At 32.2% G+C, this 19,850-nt stretch overlaps 1 protein-coding gene across 2 annotated transcripts in view; it reads right to left on the reverse strand.

The window, feature by feature from the left end:
• Nucleotides 1-19,850, reverse strand: part of LOC106472009 (phosphoribosyl pyrophosphate synthase-associated protein 2-like) — a 50,924-nt gene that overhangs the window by 8,388 nt on the left and 22,686 nt on the right. The window contains exons 8-9 of one of the 2 annotated variants that reach the window (XM_013932637.2): nucleotides 10,498-10,539; nucleotides 3,634-3,704 (exon numbers count right to left, since the gene is read on the reverse strand). In XM_013932637.2, coding sequence (XP_013788091.1) covers nucleotides 3,634-3,704; nucleotides 10,498-10,539 — 113 coding nt within the window. The remainder of the gene's footprint in view (nucleotides 1-3,633; nucleotides 3,705-10,497; nucleotides 10,540-19,850) is intronic. The other variant, XM_013932638.2, reaches the window with a different exon arrangement.

Below are 19,850 nucleotides of genomic sequence, written 5' to 3' on the forward strand. Positions count from 1 at the left end.
CGTTACTATTATCTTCATATCCTTAATTTCAACAGGATGTAACTCGTATATTGTATATAAAGCCCCCTCTTTAATACTCTATTTCAATACAGTATTTCAAAGAAATTTCTGTCATCAAAATCATCTATATTTAACCATGTTTCAGTCATTCCCATTATATTAAAATCCTCCATTCCTACCAGTGCTCTAAAGTCATCTATTTTATATCTTATACTTCTAGCATTACAATAGTAACAATTAAGCCTATCTTTATAACTACTTCTATACTCATTTCCTATGCTAAATTTTTCTCTGCCTCTTATTCTTTTTGATTTACATTTTTCCTGGCCCTCATGTATAGTCCTAGTTTAACACTTTCTTTCAGCTGAGTTAATAGCCGCAGCAAACAAGCCAGCCTCTATCTTATTTAAATGTATACCATCCATTCCAAAAAGTTTCCTTCTTCCACCAAATTGATCCTACAAGTCCAACCAGCTAATCTACTCATCCTTATATACTAACCTAAGCCTAGCATTTAGCCCTAGTGACCTACTTATAATTTCAACCCCACAGTTAATTCTTGGCAGTATCCCTGACAAAATTAAGTAATGGCCTTTTTCTTTAAATGCCTTTACTAACCCTTTATACTTATTGATTGCTTTTCTGACCTACCTTTCCCTACATCATTAGCCTCTACATGCACCACAAAAACAGCATCTCAGCTAGCCCCCTTTATTATATCTCCTGCTCTATTAGTTATATCCTCCGACCGTGCCCCTGGGTAGCATAATCTGATTCTTTTCTCCCTATTTACCCCACAGATGTTCCTATCCACATGCCTTGTCAAGGAATCACCTATAACTATAACCTCTTTATCATCTACATCATTCTCTGACCCTTTTGTTTTCTTTCTTTTCAATAGTTTTTTGTCTGCAGAAGCCGAGGGCTGAAATTTGTTATTCAATAGAATAGGCTCATTACTGTCTTACTATGTCTATATATGCACCACATATAAGATATCCACTTTTCCAATCTGTGATTTTAAGAAAGTATATACAGGAACAATAATTGTTGCTATAGACAAAACTATGACAGCATTTTGATTTTCTTTTTTATGACCCTAAAGTTTTAACAGTTTGAAACAGAAATGTGAGGCAAAATATTTTAATCTAAATTTACAGGAACAAAATAATGATCCCAAGTACAAATTCAAAGTTTTATAAAGCAAGCTAATAGAAGTGTGACTTCACTAAAAATCAGTCTTGTGTTGCTTAAAGTAGTGAGGTAATCGTGGATCGCTCACTACTTAGCTTAAGACTGTAAACCATGATGCTTAATATCTACAAGAATCATTAATTTCCCCTTGGCTGAATTTCAGAAAATTTATCACTTATCAAAAAATATAAAAAACAAATTAACAAAAACTTACAGTTTGATGTGTAAATATTACATCAACCCTCGTTGATTTAAAGATAACCTCAGTTATCCAATTTTCTCTCATCCACAATTACATACATCATCAGCTCTACTTAATATACTAAAAACTAGAAACTATACTAGAAACCTCAACATTACATACAGATAATGTATGTTCTGCAACAATGGAGGATATACACACACACAGAATAGACCAGGGTTTCTTCCATGTATGTTCTTATATGTATGTAATGTTGAAGTGATTGTTTTTTTTAATAAAATAGAATATTATGTTAATTGAAAAAAAAAGTTTATTTGATAAAAACATTTGAGTGTGTTAATGAAATTACAACCAAGTCCCAAAAACATTTTCTGACATTAATATTGCCATAAACACCAGTAAAAGTTAGAAGTTTTATTATGAAGCAAACTAATTGAAATGTGCCTTCATTAAAAATCAAAGTCTACTAAACAAACTCTTGGTATTGGTAAAATGAATATATAGATCTTATAAGCCCCACGCTCTTTCAACAATTCAGCTGCCAAAAAAAGGAATTCCATATCATCTATCAAGTCATCATACCTCAGTAATATGCCCTCCAAGTTTCAAGATAAAAAAAAAAAAGGGAGCAGCACACACTATAATATTTCACTGTTATTCTGTAACAAATATTGCAAGGTGTCTTTGTGTCAAGTTTCATTTGGATTGATGGAAATATAAAGGAACTGCAAATTAAAATGTGTTTACGTAACCTTTGACCCCTAAAAATTGGAATGAAAGCCTAAAAAAATTCAAAATGTGCCTTGCCATATTGGACAAAAGTATATTCAAAATGTAAAGAAAAATTTCAAATTATAAGTAACACATACCTTAAAATTAAATCAACATTTATTTTCAAGACAACCCTTAAAATTAACTTGTTTTAATTTTACGGATTAAAAAATTTCAAAACTGAAGAGGTCATTCATATTGTACAAAGTTAAATGGCCTGTTTGTGCCAAGGAATACATAGGTTTTACTATTAGGTGGTTAAACACTTGTATAAAATAACATACACAGAATAGACCAGGGTTTCTTCCTATGTTACAGAACATGTGTTATCTGTATGTAATTATAAGATTCTTAGTGTTGATTTTAGTATATTAAGTAGAGCTGATGATGTATTGTAACTGAGAAAAGGCTGCCAATTGGATAACTGAGGCTAGTTTTAAACCAACAAGATATGGCCTATTCATTACACATCTAACTGCGAGTTGTTTATAAAACAGTTTTTATTAAATTTGTTTACATGTAAAATTTTATTCACTTATGAAAACTAATGACTCTTATAAGATCTGTACGAGAAACAGATAATGCAATATGTCCCCTCCCCTCATCCACCTTATTTGATTAGAGCCTCAGGATACATCAGATTTCAAGAAAGAAAGGTATTCAAGGAAGTGGAAAGGGGCATAAATTACCAAATATATACTGCACACAGACACTTAACACAGCATCAAGACCTCTTTGTGAGAAAGATGTATTGAAGCACACTAAATTGTGACCTTATAATACATTGAACAGTCAGTTTCTGCATAAATATATTTATTTACAAGGACAAAAAATTTAAAAGGTTAAGTTTGGGCAAATAACACCTATTCTTTGTTGTGGTATATGCAATTTCATGCATTGTGTGAATTAAAACACTATCAACAACAACCTTGTGTAACATTTGCACATACAGACAATGTCTTTAGGTTCACAGCTCCTTATTAAATACATTGCCATTTCTTTTATCTTTGACCCTGTTAAATTGCAAGTCCAAAATCTGCTTGCTTTACTCTGTGAAGGATATTGAAAGTTATCTTTGTGTCAAGTTTCATTTGGATTGTTGGAAACATAAGGGAACTGCAGACTAGAATGTGTTTCTGTAATCTTTGACCTCTGACTCCTAAAATTGGAACTGGGGCCTAGATAAAAATTAAAAAACAAAACGTGCATTGCCATATTGGACAAAGATATTCTCCAAGTTTTATGATAAAATAAAGGAGCAGCACACCACAACTGTAATTGTTGGAAAGTAGAAAGAAAGAATTGTACCAAATACCTCTCTCCCAATGGGGGAAGAAAATTACACTGTATTTTAACATTGTATTACATTTTTCCAAAGATACTAAAACAAGAAAAATTACATTTTTCAAATAATTAAAAGAAACAAACAATCTAGAAGCCATAACAATTTCAATTACACAACTCACCACCATGATTGCAATTCGTCCACCCACATCTCCAACCACATTGATTGGGGGTTTTTCCTTTGCTGCAGGAACTGCACAACAAAAAACACACTAAAATTTTTTTTCAATCTTAATAAATCATCTCACACATTATCAATTAATAATATGTTAAGTAACTAATGGCAGCTAAGAAATGATACACTACACATTATTTCTAACTTCAACAAGAACAATAATCTACTTAGGATATATGGAACATCAAAACCCTAGCTAAATACTTTTCCTATAGCTAAAATACAATATATTTTAGTTATGGGAACTGAATCAAGCTAATAATCACATATTCCAAACCATTTCTTGTGCAAATCTAAACAAGTTGTTTCATAAAAGTGCTTCAGTGAACTATGTATCATTGCTCTTCATAGAGCTTTCAACAGGCAATATATTTGTATTTAACAACATCTGCTATACTGAGACAAGAACTCAGAACTAATTGGTCCTCTTTAGTTGGAAAAAATATTGGGAACCACTGATCTAGGCTATATAATTAACCAAATTTCTGAAGATTTATACTGTAATTAGAGCATACAAGTTTAAAAAGTTCTATATTGAGAACTTGTGCACTGGCCAGCAAAATAAAATAAGTAATTAATTTAAAAAAAGGTATGTAAATAGTTTCATAAAGATCTAAAAGAATATTTTTCATTTAACATAAAATATCCATACAGTTGTAGTCATGTTGCATGATTATTGGATGTGCTTTCTATTTATGTAGCTCTAAGTTTTGTTTTAGATATTCGTGCAAAGTAACACAAAGGTTACCTGTGCTAGCTGTCTCTGAATTTGACAGACAAGAAGAAATGCAGTCAGTCAACAGTATCCACTACAAACTTTTGAAATATTTGAATTAACTAATGAGATTTGACTATTATCCGTATAATGCACCCACAGCACCAAAGTGCAAGGTATGATTTTTTTTCTTATGGCAATGTGATGCAAGCCATAGACCACCAGATCCAATCTTCTGACCTCATTATTTTGAAAAATTATCTTGAATCTACACATATTTCAACTATAAATGGGTTTGCTAAAATGCGAGAATAATTAGTGCAACATTTGTCATTTTCCACCTAAAGGCCATAATCTGCATTATTTCAGTAATACTGGTAATTTCATGCTACTTTCAACATTAACAAATGTTTTGAAACAAAACAAACACCAAAAAAAAAAAAAATACATTAATTCTTATAAACAATGCACTGCACATTTTCAGTTTTACTCGTCCACTTACCTCTTCATTTATTTTTCCATAAACTATTTTTATAGATTTTAACAAACAAAATGCAAACATAGATCTCTGGATATATTTGAAGCTATATCTCTAATTGTTGTTAAATAGGTCTACCAAATGTGACTTCGCTTTCCTAACTGCATCATGAAATTTTCATTTCTGCAAGATCTCTCACTTCATTTCTCTGTTTATAGTCAACCTTGTACCTGATCAAAGCTGCAAAGATCAGGTTCTACAATGTTTAACAGTATCAGAGAATTATGAATTTCAACCCTGGATGTTAAGTGGCTTTCAAACTATCAATTTCAACGTATTATTGAGATGTTGTATTTCAATGTGCTATTACCATTAAATAGACTTGTACTAAATCCTGAAGAACAGACCTGGAAGATCCATATTGTGAGGAACTCTAATAAGCCTTATGTGGCTTGACAGAGAACATAGCCATTACAAAAGCAGCAGATCCAGGTGGCTAACATGGACACAGACTAATTGGCATTTACCAAGAACCTTAATATTTACTGACTAGTGTGACTATAGAAAGACAGGCTCAGTCACCTAACACGAAACAAATACATATTAATTCTCTGGGTTTTTCACATTTACTTTAGAACCAATCATAAAACACTTCTTGATTTAGGAAATACAGATAAATTGCAGCAGTTCAATACACAGCTAAAATGTATTTTATTATTTGTAGACAAATAGTAGTAAACTCTTATTAGTTGTTTTCAAAATGAGAACAAAAATATTATACACAACATAGCAATGCTGAAGTTTTTGTATTTATTATTATTTATGGAAAAATTTCTTAGGCATCAGCATGTGCTGTGTAGAACTTCACTGGTGACTTCTCAAGTTCACCATCATTTGTAAAATGAATGTATTTGTGAACCAACCAAATCCAGTTCAAAGCTTTTTTGTCCAAGTCTAAAACTAGCATTCTGTACTTTAAACAAGACATTTTTAAACAAAGTCTCAATAGGCTGAATGTGCTAAGAAAACCTGAGATAAGTAGTCCCATTGATTATGATAATAATAATAATAGTATTAAAAAAAATAACTACTCAGATTATGCCACACACATATATATATATTCATAACAGGTCAATTACTTAAATGACTGGGGACTCGAGACTGATATATCTAGCCTAAAGGAAGTACTAAATTCTCTTTCTTTTATAGAGCATTCTGGTTTTTGAGATATAACTAGATCGTGGTTGAATCATACAATTTCTTTGGCTTGAAAAGAACAATTTCACAGCTTATTTTTTATAGCGCATTTGCTCTGTTAAGTAACCTAGCTGCATTTTTCACCAATGGTCTTACTGTAAAACAAGATAAAGTACACAGTACTCAAATATACTGCAGCTTTACTTTTCTTTACAAAATAGAAAATTTGTATTGTTTTAACAAGTTTATAAAGCTAATGCTTGCATTCATATGCCACATTCCATTTCAACAATTAGATATGGTAAATAGGTTTAATATACTCTTGTAAACCTACCAATTGTAAAATCATGTAACATTTCTGATTTGGGACAGAAAAATTATGTAATAAACCAATTTCAAGGAAAACTGAAATAATTGTATGCTTAAGAAAAAATTTCACTCTTTTTTTATGAATAATTTCAGAAGAACATTGGGCAATGCAGATATTTATTTCAACATCTTAGAACATTAAAAATAAGATTTTCAGAATTTAGCATTAATTCAAAAAATTAGAATTTTATACTTTTCCCTAACCAAAACGCTGGAACATTATACCATTATATTGGATATAGATTTTTCTTCATTATGTATTTATGGTATCAAACCATACCCAGTTGTAACAGGTGTAAATTAAAATTAATAATGTGCTACAAGCAAACTTTCATTATCTGATCACTTTTGATTTAATTTTCATTTAGATTTTTTATTTCAATTAAATTTCACTTCCCACACCAAAAAAATCAGATTTTCCTTTTAAAGCTAATTGGTCAACAGAAGAGGCTGTTTAAACATTACTTAACGTGGGAAAAAAAAATCTCTGTTGGACTTCAGTACAAATAATTACACATGGAATCTGATTTTATTATTAGGTATAATATTAAATTAAATATATTTATCTTTTTATTTTTTATATTAATGTTATTAGTTTTTCTTGAAATATCAAATATTTATTTTGCTACTAGAACAGATGACTGAAACCAGGCAGAAAAGAACTGGAAGTTGAATAATTTCTTTTTTCTGTGATTTAGAAGATAATGAACAGTAGAAAATTACAAGGCTTACCATGCAATTGCAGTTAACTTCACATGCAGTGTGGTATAAATTATTCACTAATCCTAACTTCTATCTTGTTCTTCCTTTACAAGTGTATCTTTCACATTTTTTTTTTACTTCCTTTCAATGCAGCATTGTTTATAATGAATATCAGATACAGGAGTGTGTAAAGTCTTCAAAAACATGAACAGAACTTCTCAAAGGAAATCTGTACAATCACATAATTTTAACACTGATAAATCCTCAACACTCCGGTAAAAAAAACAGAGAGAAACTTTTCCTAACACGTCTACACTTTTAGAATTTGATTTCATTATTAAACTGAAGTGTTAAAAAGAGTCACATTAATAAATGTGATAGTTGCATCTTCCCTAAAGTTATTGATTTTAATGCTTCAAATAATTAGAGACCCAATATTTTCAAAGTTTACTAACACAAAATAAAAAATAGTTTTACAAGTACTTCCAGGCAAATTAAAAGTTAAAGAAATGTTAATGGAATATGTGCAATAACAAATATAAAACCATAAAAAAAAAATATAAACAGTAAGCGTATAGACAAAACATGAACATGCAACACATTTAGTTTCATGCAGAATATTAAGTTCTTTATACTTCAACAAAATATCTTGTTATTGAAGTAACAAATTTCCATTGCTTATCATGTAAATTTAAAAATATCAAACATAAAACAACTAAGTGTATTACACAAGATAAATTTTCCTCAACAACCTTGTAATTTTTCTGAAATTATTTTGCCTAGTTAGTTGAAACTTAATAATTTTACTCTCAGATATTCAAATCTTGAAATGAGTAACTTATTTAATTTTATCTGAAAAATACTAAATTCATTACAATTAAAGCCAGATAAATAACATATTTATCACTAATTAAAGAGGTAATAGATTCATATCAACTAAAACTTTTCCTAAAATTACTCAGTAAATAGTCATGCAAGAAAAATTCACTTGAATATTTCATTAAATTGTAACTTTCAGCGCACAAGTCATAGTATGATAAATCTAATAATTACCTAAACATACATGCCAAATAATATTTAATGCAAAACACTTAACATTAATTATAACAAAAAGTGAGAAACTTGTTTTTTAAAAATAAAAATACATTTTTGAAATTTATATTGAAAATAAGAAACATTTAACTGCAATATTTTATAGATATCATTACAAATTAATGCTAATACCCTACCATATTATTTATCAAATAATTAATACAGAAGTTAAAAACTTTTCTTGTATAGTACATCTATACTTAATCACATTAGAAACTAAAAACAATAAAAAACAAATATATATAAAAGCATGCATTAGGCAAGTTTTTAAATGAGCAGGAAGTTGGAAGAGGAAAATTAAGAAAATAGATCAGCCACCAGGCAGTTATAGAACAACCTTACTGTTTAAAGAAAGAAAAAAAAGAAATTCAACATATTATTAATCACGAGTAAGAACTACAAAATTAATATCAATGAGAAATATCAACTTTTATTTTTTGCATCAAAATATTTTAATAAATATTTGTTCCTCATAGAATTTATAACAACACAAACAAATTCTTTACACTTTCCAGTTGACAAGCTTTACAATTGATATTTTTAATTAGTTCCAATAGATATATAAAAAGCTGTATTTAATCAAGGCATGTAGATATATAAAGATCATGTGTTAATTGATGATTTAATATTCTGTAAAGAACAAGTGAAACACAATGATTTGAGTTTGTTTGTGGAGTTTCACACAAAGCTAATAAAAGGCTATCTGCACTAGCCATTCCTAATTTTGAAGTGATAATCTACAGACCTACCGTAAACTCTTAGACTACTCTTTACTAATCAATAGTGGGATTGACTGCCACATCATAACTTGTTATTGTAAATTCTGTGCAAAACTACTCGCAAGCTATCTGCACTAGCTGTTCTTAACTCTGAAGTAATACACTAGGGGGAAAGCAGTGAGTCAACACCACCCATCATCAACTCTTAGACTACTCTTTACCAACTAAAAGTGGAATTGACTGAAAGGGTGAGCATAATCAGCAAGAGGATCTAAGCCTGTAACTCACAGATTGCAAGTCGAGCACCCTAACCACCACATCATCCCAATGCTCACACTATAACACTACTATGGCTAAAAAAAGGTATGTTTGGTGATGGGGTTTGATCCTTGACATATAGATTGTGAATCAAATACCCTAATACTAAGTGGAATTAAATGAAATGTTGTTTAAAACAAAAAATAAATAATTCCCTGAGTATCACTAATACACTTTACAAATTGTGTATATCAGTATTAAATGTATGTAAACTGCATATATTTATACCTACATATTCATTTTTTCCCAAGTATCACCCATACACCTGTATAAACAAATTACATTTATACCTACATGCTGATTTTTTCTGAATGTCATTAATACACTTGTACAAACTGTGTAAATTTATATTAATTCATTTGTTTTCTGAGTGTTGTGATATACTTCAACAAACTATATATACCTATACTTAGGTTTGTTTCATTTGATCTTCAAAAATATAGTGCAAATTAAGAAATTATCATCATCAAACAGTTACATAAACACAGCATAAACTTTGAATATCTGTATAATGTTGTAAATACAGCTAAAAACTTTTGTGCAACTTTCAGAAAATGATTGTTCACAAGTTTTAACTGGTTACAACTAGTGCATAAACATATTACATTATTTTGGAAATATTATGGCTCATTACATTTTTCCAATGTGAGTGAATAGGCATAATTTTGAAGTACTATTTATATGAATTACTATACCATCTTGCTTTCACAGTAATTTACCCAACAGCAAGAGATGACATATGTGCAGATTATTAATGTGTAGATGTTTTTAACAGATTCTTAAGTATTTAATTGTATATTTTCACAATTTTACATAAAAACAGATTGAGGGTCTTTAAAGTAACATCATAAATAATAATAATAACAAAAAAATTAATTCAAAGGTTCATAAGAAGTGAATCTCAGAATAGGAAACCACCTGTAAAAACCAAAATTAAAAAATAATGTATATTCCAATTTAAAAATTAAATCTATGAAAAACTGAAAAAAAAAATAGCTATCACAAACGAGTATGTTTCTCAAGTGAATAGAATGAATTACGTGAGATGATTTATGTGAAGAAAACAAAATTACCAATTATGGTAAGTCCCATATAAGCATTTGGTCTATGCTACCAGAAACTGTAGTTAACATGCTACCTGAAAGCCAGAAAGCAAGACAGTACAGTATACAGAGGAAAGCAAGTGCTGTGCTGCAGACAGAAAAATACATCACCACATACCAACCATTCTGCTGCCATCACAGTCATTTTTACAAGGCTGGCCTGCAGAAAGTTTGAAAAAAATCAGCCTCATGACCAAAATTACATGACTACTGGTCTGACCCCTGCCAGTAGAGTATATTTAGCTCAAGAAATCATGCTACAGTAGTTACACTTTACACAACAAAAATATTGCATTTCTTGTGAAACCAAACAGTTAAAAGTTAAGAGTTTTTACATTGTTTACAAGTCCTTAGCTCAAACATAAATTGAAATTCAACAAAATATCTCATATATTTCAACATATATATAATTTACACAGCAAGCATGACTAAGAGAAAAATTACACACTGTGCAATAAAATCATTTCAGAACTCATTTTTTAACCCAGTGACGTCCAAATCTGAAAATAATTTTCACGTTACAAAAAAATTCATACGTGTATCATAAAACATACAAACCTTAGTCTATAAAACAAATTGTACATATTAACAAAAAGTTTTCCTGTCTTAATGCTGTGTTGAAAGCATGCAACAAGTGACTATATAGAGAATAAAAGCACAAGTTAGTTTCTTGTATCATCAACAAACTAACATTTCTCAGAATAATCTTTCCTCTGGACTTCTAAGTATTTTGAACAAGTTTATACTTTTTTTCTGTCACCAAACCAAGTCCAAGCTCTTCCAACATTAAGCCTGATTATAATAGTTCTATTAAACAAAAGTACAGTAAGATACAGGCAATACTAATAAATTACGTGTAATTAACATATTTCTGAACATATAGATTTTTGCTTATTTCTATCAAAAATTGTTTTACACTAATGAAGGTTTGAGTTTTCTTGTTTTAGTTGAACTTACTTTTATTATTTTAACATATACAGAACATAAGATAAACTTAGGGTAAAAAAAGAAAGTAGTATTAACATTCTGAGCCACATAAAAGGCATATACTTAGTTTTCTATTAAATATAAACTCCCAGTTATATTTCATAGAAATATTTTTTTCAAATTTGTAAATGTTCTTGAAATTTGGAAAAAAAAAGTTTTCAAAACAATATTTCTCAGCCTTCCAGTAAGGTTACTTACATGTCAGTTCTTCAAGACACATAGGGATTTAATCGCACATACCTTATTTATTTGGTTCTAATATGTGGAGTTGATGTTGCTGTAATGAGAAATTCAATTGAATGATTTGATTTTTCATGTTTTAGCCAAAACATTTGTTTTTACCAGTTTTAATATTTTTTTAAACAAATGAGTATCAAAAAACTTCTAATTAGGGAGGATGACTCTGATGGTTTATAAAAAATATGCTTTAAAAATGAAAATATGATACTGTTGATGTGTGAAGTCTTCTAGACTGGGACAAAATAGCCTTACCAGATTTCAAGCTCAGCCATAAAATTCATCTGAATTGTAAAATATATTATTCTTCCAATTTTAGAAGCAAGACAAAAAAATTCTCAGGCATAAACAATGTTTCTCTTCTTAGTCAGAATTACAAAAATTTCTGGATTGTACAGAAAAAGGTGACATTTCCAGAATAATGTTTTCTGTTCTGGCACATCCTGTTCTTAATGTTCATGGATAATACAATCTCACTGTCACTCTAGATATATGGGTGGCATTTAGGAGAGAGGCAAAGAGCAGCCCCGCATTGTTTCATTCAACTTTTCAAATTTAGGAACATAAAATATATTCAAAAAGTGTAGTCTGTACAGCCACTTTCATTTAACAATTTCCCAAAATGTTCCTACAAATTCCATAATCATCAACAATTCACAGCACTCTGCCTCAGGAGCAAGTTTGCGAGTGATCCTGACTAGCTTGCGAGCATGACTAAGAGACTGCAGAAGGTAGAAGAACTGACTGATGAGACATGATTTTCTATCTTCCATGTGGCAAGTTAACTGTGTTCAAAATTATTATAAACTAAACTACATGTGTGATAACTTGGCAAATTATTCTACTCTTACTAAGCTTCAAAGACAGATTAGTGTTAAGCTTTAAAAATTATTTTGCCAAGATGAATGAAAACTGCATCAACCAGTCTTCCACAGTATGTAAAGAAAAAAAAGCTTAAGATTTAGTTGTACTTGTCATACTGCTGAAAACATTTACAATCAGTAAGAAAGCATTTGGGGAATGAAGTTTAACCCTTTGTGTTAAATATTTTAAGATAAAATGTAAACTATTAACTATTTCATGACATTTCATTTTACATAAATAATCATTATTACATTTTTTTCTTTATTCTGTTATTTCCATATAGTTTAAAGCCCAAGCAGCACCAGGCCCATTTTGTAATACTTCGTTTATGTACTGCATAAAAGCCTTAACATAAGTAAACTCTCAACAATCAGCTGATATTCTTACAATATGAATGCTTGGTGCCCTACAGCCAGCATAAAAATATAAAGATATAATAACATCCTGTGGAATTTATTCTTATTACCAACATTACTGTATTGGTCTCAAACCTAAGGCTACCTTACTTTTCAAAGACAAGAAATTTAAAAAACATTAAAGCCAAATTTCCTGGTTGTCTTGTTTTTTAACTGTGTTTTAATACGATTTTTAAAAAATATAGAAAATAATCACACAAAATTCTCCCATAATAAACTGTTTAATTTCTTAACCAAAAAAAAAATCTAATCTCACTTAAAAGTTGCCTCACTGCACACTGAAATTTGAAATAGCACTCCTGTCTAAAGGTATAGTGCTATATATTAAACTTCATTTTTAGAATTACAATGGGACTCGCTCTCTCTCCAAATACATATAATCTCATCAACTTTTACATGCCATCATATATCTTATTGTGTATACAGATGAAAGTGAAATCTGTTAATCAATAGCCAAAACTGTCATAAACAATCAAAAAGTCTTACATGAACAGCATTAAGAGATGACATCAAAAGAACAGGGAAATTGTTCATTCACAGTAGAATTGTTCATGAGCGTTTAAACTGATACACTGAAAAATGTCACAAAAATGTAAAAAACTGAATAATAGCTGTTTAACTTCTGCCTGTATAGAAAAACAAAAAATTGAAACTGCTGCTTAAGAAAGAAGTTTCTCATGAGCTTTCAGAAACACTGAAACTAATGAATAGTGTTAACCCTCAAAATTTGTTTTCATACCTTTCACTTTTGGTGGGGTCCATATATTACACCATATTGTATAATTATATATTTCTGCCTGTTGCATCCCTCAGTGTAAAGAACTAGTTAAAATAATTGGTTGAAATATTTCATGTTTTGTGTAAAATATATTGGGAACCTCAGTAGTAATTAGTGGGATTAATTGCAATAATTATATATTTTTTGTATGACTTGTACCTTTTTATGGGTCCTGAAACCAACAAAGTCATTGACCCACAAGCAGATTGGTAGGTATCTCTTCACCAGGAACATTGATATGATCAGGAGGACCAGACATGGTGGAACATTAAAGGAAGCACATCCACGTGGGAGAGTGTAGTTTAGCAATGTGATCTTAAACAGAAATCAGAATCACTCAATCCCACGATGGAAAGTGTCCCATGGTGTAGAGTGGCTATGGCATGACGGATCATACTCAGTAAGTCAACTACATTCAAAATCTTACTCACTCAGTAGAGACATCCTCATGAGGGTGGAATAAGGATCATACTGTCTTCACCTCAAGTTCCAGAGTCAAGACTCCAGGAACTTGCAGGGTAGCCTAATACCAGGGATCTAGGAATGTGCCATCCAGAATCCGAGGGAAGTCCATTGCATGCACTCAACCCCAGCAACCATCAAACCAGCTCAAAACAACCCCAGATTGGTAACAACCTCATCATTCAACAAGGGAAAACCAAGGACAGTAGCGGAAACAGGCCACATAGACCGTCTGTGACCCACAACACAGAAGACAAGTCGAGAGGAAAAGATGGACAACCCAAAACCTGTGTTAGGACTTATTCACTCAATCTCCAAAACCTCACTCGCTGGGTACCAACATCCACACAAAAGTAGGAGGAGCGCAACCAATCAGAGCATTTGGGCATCTTAACTCTAGGAAATAGTTACTCATCCAGATCTTGTAAATCCTTCTACACCAGAGTTACTCATCCAGATCTTGTAAATCCTTCTACACCAGCAGAACACCACCACCCTATTCTGAACTGAATGGTTGTAGCCATCTTTGTCGACCCATTAAAACTGGTAAATGGTAAGGACTCCCGTACTCCACTGGAAGAAAGGAGGTAAAAAGGGCAGTAGAAAGTCTGGAGGGACTGCAACACTTAAGACAGTGCAATGGGTGATCACAAAACCATATTCTGAAAAGCGGTACACACCGATTTATTCAATCATTGAATGGCAGGGATGGACAGCAATCCCTTTCTGCTATATCCATGGGTGGTATGGTCCGGGACAGGCATATTATGATGCAGTTATCACGAGGAATTTACACTATTGTGAAACATCCCATCTCCATGGAAAACATACAAGAATGAACATGGCTTACAGTGTGGATTTGATAGCAAGATGTCTGCGAATGGTTATAGCCACCTAAGTGGAACCCATCCAAGTAAAGACAGAATACCTGGTCAGGTTCCAGTCCAGAAGCGACGGATGCCTCGATGGATCAACATGGAAAGGACAGTGGAAGCAAAGACCCTGCTGAAATGGGAAAATGGAATGTATGGGATAATGCCACCTGAAATAGAGGGGACTGAAGAACCCCTCTCAAAGAGCCACGAAAAACTTGGAGATACAGACAACCATTGGGTGAGAAAACACTCCAGTTGTGTTGATAGACAACCAAAGAAGAAGGGCAAATGGAACAGGTCAAATGTGAAGCTACTCTGTGAGAAAAACTGAAACTCCTCACCAAATTACCTGACAAAAGCTAGGCGTGAAGACGAAGGACAGACGACAGGGGATGGAATGCCAGTGACTGGGATACATGAAGCAGGTTGAGACGAAAGGGAAGAGGAGACACCACCTGCAGTTGGAGCAATCGATGGAAATCAAGGTTGAACAGGCCAATAAGGAACAATCAGAAGGACCATACATGGATGGGGGAGACCATACAATGAAGTAAACAGATGGGAAGGTAAACATAAAGGAACAGATGAGGCCAATCCTGGGGACCAAACCAAGGTAATTTGTGATTGAGGGCAGTGCCAAAGGCATCAATATGGGGCATACCCAGATGCAGACAGAGCCACTGGAAAATGGCAGGATGCAGGGATATGGACCTGGTGATTGATATAAGCTACCATGGTAGAATTGTTGGAATGGATCATAATCAGCCAGTGGCTGACAAGAGAAAAAAAAATTACCCAGAGCCTGGTGAACAGCTAGGAGTTCGATAACACTGATGTGAAGAGAACTCTCTTCCACATACCAGTGACCCAAAACCTCCTGGTGATCCACCCAGGCACCCCTGCCCTGAAGGGATGCATCCATGAAGATGCAAATCTGGCCACGGAGGAGGAAGTGGGACACCCTGTTCATCCACCAATAGAGATCATCTACAAGGGATGAGGGAAGGGATATAGAAGTATCAAAGGGATCCCAGATGAGGTTCCATTGATCATGAAGAAATCATATATGGGCCCTGCCCAGGGGTATGAGAGGGGTCATGAAGGTCCTTCAAATAAGGAGCCTGGAGACAAGTCCTCATCAAAACTGCATCACGGCCCAAGAGATCCCAACAACAAACAAACCAAGTTGAAGGACAAGAGCTGAAAACAACAGATGAGCCAACGTAGAAGTAAGAATGGAGAGTATTTCAGCAGAAAACCCCTCAGGGTTTTTGTAAAGAGCCTCTGACAGAAGGTGAAGGAAAGAAAGGTACCTTAATTTGGTCATGAGAGTGAGACAGAGGCGATAAAATTGGGCTCGGGTAAGTTAGACAGGGTAATCTGGGTTCACCTCCCCATACAGGTAGAACTGACCCCAACAACTGTTGGTTGAGAAAGGGAAAGTCTACCCAATGATAAGCAAGGATGGACTGATCCAAAGTCCGTGGAGGAACAAGGCATACTGACGCCCTCCCCCAGTCGAGAAGCAAATTGTTCTGCATAAGCCCTAATATTGGGGGTTGGGGAAGACTAAATAGGGTCTGGAAATTGTTTCATGTATGAGGGAATGTCTAAGGCCATAGGAAACAAGTATAAGAGACAAAACATCACATATCTAAGAAATAAAGTCTGAAAAGACCAATGACAGATGAGTTGAATCATTAGGTAGTGAACGGGAAGGAGCGGCAAACTCCAGGATGGGGGAACTGAACAAAATCGTCTTCAGGCTCGAAAGGCTCAGGAGGAAGTGGGGCAGAAGTAGGTGAGAGAGGTTGGCTCATATACCGCTGAATCTTCCTGTGAATGAGCAACGATATATCCCATGATGGGTCACCTGTGCCCATGGCTGAAAATATGGCATCAGATGCTGGTAAATATCTGCAGTGGTGACTGTAACTTTGGAATTCATAAGAGTGAAACACAAGAAAGTAATGCTTTATTGAAATATTAACTCCACAACTATGAAGTGTAGTAAATAAATGAAGAAAAATATAAAAAATAAACCACTTCAAGGTAACTGAACAATGTAAAAAAAAAAAAGAACGTCTGGCTTGACAATTGCCAAATGAGAAGTGATAGTTTGGTAGTGGCGCATAGAGGGAGTCACATACGTCACATGATAGTAGTACTCTCCTATTGGTGGAGAGATGACTCGTGATGATTTGCATGAGAGATGTGTTGGAACTTTGATTCCAACAGAATGAAGATGAAGGCTTGTGGCATGCATTTATGAAAACTTTCACATACAGAAGGCAACACAAAATGAGAAAAGCTAATCTTGTGAGAAGAGGGAGAGTACCTTATTGGAAGTGTTCAACTACTATCATTTACATGTAAAACTAAAGTTTCATTCTTTTTCTTAAATTTGGATTTAATATGAATGTTTGTTTCAGATATTTAAAAAAAGAGCAACAATGGCTTTTCTGTGCTAACTGTCCCTAATTTTGAATTACAGACTAGAAGGAAGGCAACTAGTCAACATCATCTACTACCAATTCTAGAGCTAAACTTATCAAATAGTGAGACTTAAAAGAAGCTCTCATAATGCATCCATAGCACCAAAGTGCAGAGCACAAACTTGTGGCAACACAGCATGAATCCCAGACCTTTGGATTCATATTCCACCAAACTACCTGCTAGGTTGTTCCTAGCCCTAAGTACAAACTAAAAATAGCATTGAAAATAAAGGCAGAAATTAACTACAGAATCAGATATACTAAAACAAGGAATTACACTACAAAATAAGCCATACCTCAAATAAGCTAGAAATGGTTAAATAACTACTAAAAACTGATAAAAAAATTGTACAATTTTAATAACTTATTTTAACCCCAGAGATAAAAAAGCAATGGAGAAGTTGCACTACTTTGACATTACCATGATTTTAACTATACTTAAAAATTATGTAAGATAAAAATCTCACTAAATGCATGCTTAACAAACAAAGTTGATTCCAATGAGAAATCTAATTCCATAAAATCATCTATCTTATACACTCAAAGGTGAAACAAGATATGACAAGAGTGAACTCATCCTTTTTATTCACCATCACATTAACTTTCTTCAAATTTCTAGTGTTTTCCTTATATTTCTGAATTTCACAAAAATATTACTAGACATATTTATTTCATTTCATAAGAACTATACATGACTTGCCATTTGGAGACAACAAATTAATAATTTGGGAAAAAGATTAAAATTAAAATTCTTCAGAATCTAAGTCAGCAGATTTTTATCCCTGTCTCAAAACATGTTTATCTGAAATCAGCAAAATAATTAGTTACACATTCAAAAATAAATGACTATTTTTTCATGTACTTTCCAATGTATACATAATTTATTATATAATGTAAGTTGCTTAACTTGTTATTTCCTTCCTTCTTTGATGCAAGGATATTAAGTTTTACAGAAAAAAATTACTCTCTGGTTACGAGTTTCCCTTTACATTATAACCGTATAGCTTAAAAAAAAAGTTACCATTATGATTTTTCTTTAACTATTTCTTTTAACCCACCAAACTAAATTTAAAAAAAAACATCTTTATTGGTGATTTAAAGGATAAAAATCTGTCCAAGTTACCAATATACCAAGATAAAATTTACTAAAAAGACAGTGAAAACAATATGGATTGAGTATCTTGAAATCATTCCCTAGCACACAAAATATAATCCTTTTTTCTTCTTATGAATATTACTGTAATTTCAAGTACATTTCAAACTGAATAAAACAGATACAAATTAAAATTGTAACTTTTAAAGCATATGTCTAAAATGTGTTCAAAGTTTTGGGACTAAGGACTAAATACATTCAGAATACTACGATTTCAAAGTAGCATGCAATGCTCGGACGTCAAAGGGTTAAATACAGTGTGCATCCTAGCTATTCATTTTTTTTCTCCATTTTTTTTGTACCTATACCAGATTTTCAACATACTAAATGCTATAAACACCAATGTTACAAATATCTTTTATAACACCAAAATGTCTAGTAAACGTTTTATCATTTCAACTTAGTCAGTGGTTTTTGATACAACTAAGTGGTTTGTTGACATTATTACCAATATTTGTTATTGTAAGCAAGACTATCGGCTAAAGCTTTAAGTGTTGAAACTTTAACAGGTTATGTTTAAGAAACAAAATAATACCTGATCATGTGTCAACATCTTCCATGTGGCAGCAGTCTTACCATAATTGATTTGTAGCAAGAAGCTGCATGCAATTACTGCTCTTTAAATCAGATAAACTAATAAAAGTATTGAAAATAGCATCACAACTCTTGAATTCATATCTCTAACCCTATGATTAATTTACACCAACACAGCTATTTAAATGAGGTTTTTCCTCCACAGTGAAAATTAATTTTGTTTGTTGTATTGATAATGCTACCTAGAAACAAAGTACAGAATAGTGTAACAGCTTTCTAATAATGACTATTTTCCAAACTAACAAATCACTCGTCAAAAAGAAACTCTGTCTAGAAGTCAACCTTTGCCATCATATCTAAAGTTCATTAAATTCAATCAAATTAAAAACAACTTAATATTCATTCCAAGTGCAAACTCTATGCATTTCTCACTCATTGATAAATGGCTTGTTTATAGATATCTAAAGAGATTCTATGTCTTCTGGCATTCCAGGAACTCCACATAAACTTTTGTTTTTAAAACTAAAAATAAACTTTTATTGTTATAGTTTTTTGTTTATTTTTCTTTATTATACTTTGGTTCTTAACCTAGTTTGTATTTTAAATACTATTGGTAAAAACTAAAGTAAAAACCTTTTTTTTTTATTTTTATTTTAGTTAGTACTAATTA

The sequence above is a fragment of the Limulus polyphemus genome, unplaced genomic scaffold, assembly GCF_000517525.1.
Source record: "Limulus polyphemus unplaced genomic scaffold, Limulus_polyphemus-2.1.2 Scaffold5019, whole genome shotgun sequence".
NCBI lineage: Eukaryota > Metazoa > Arthropoda > Merostomata > Xiphosura > Limulidae > Limulus > Limulus polyphemus.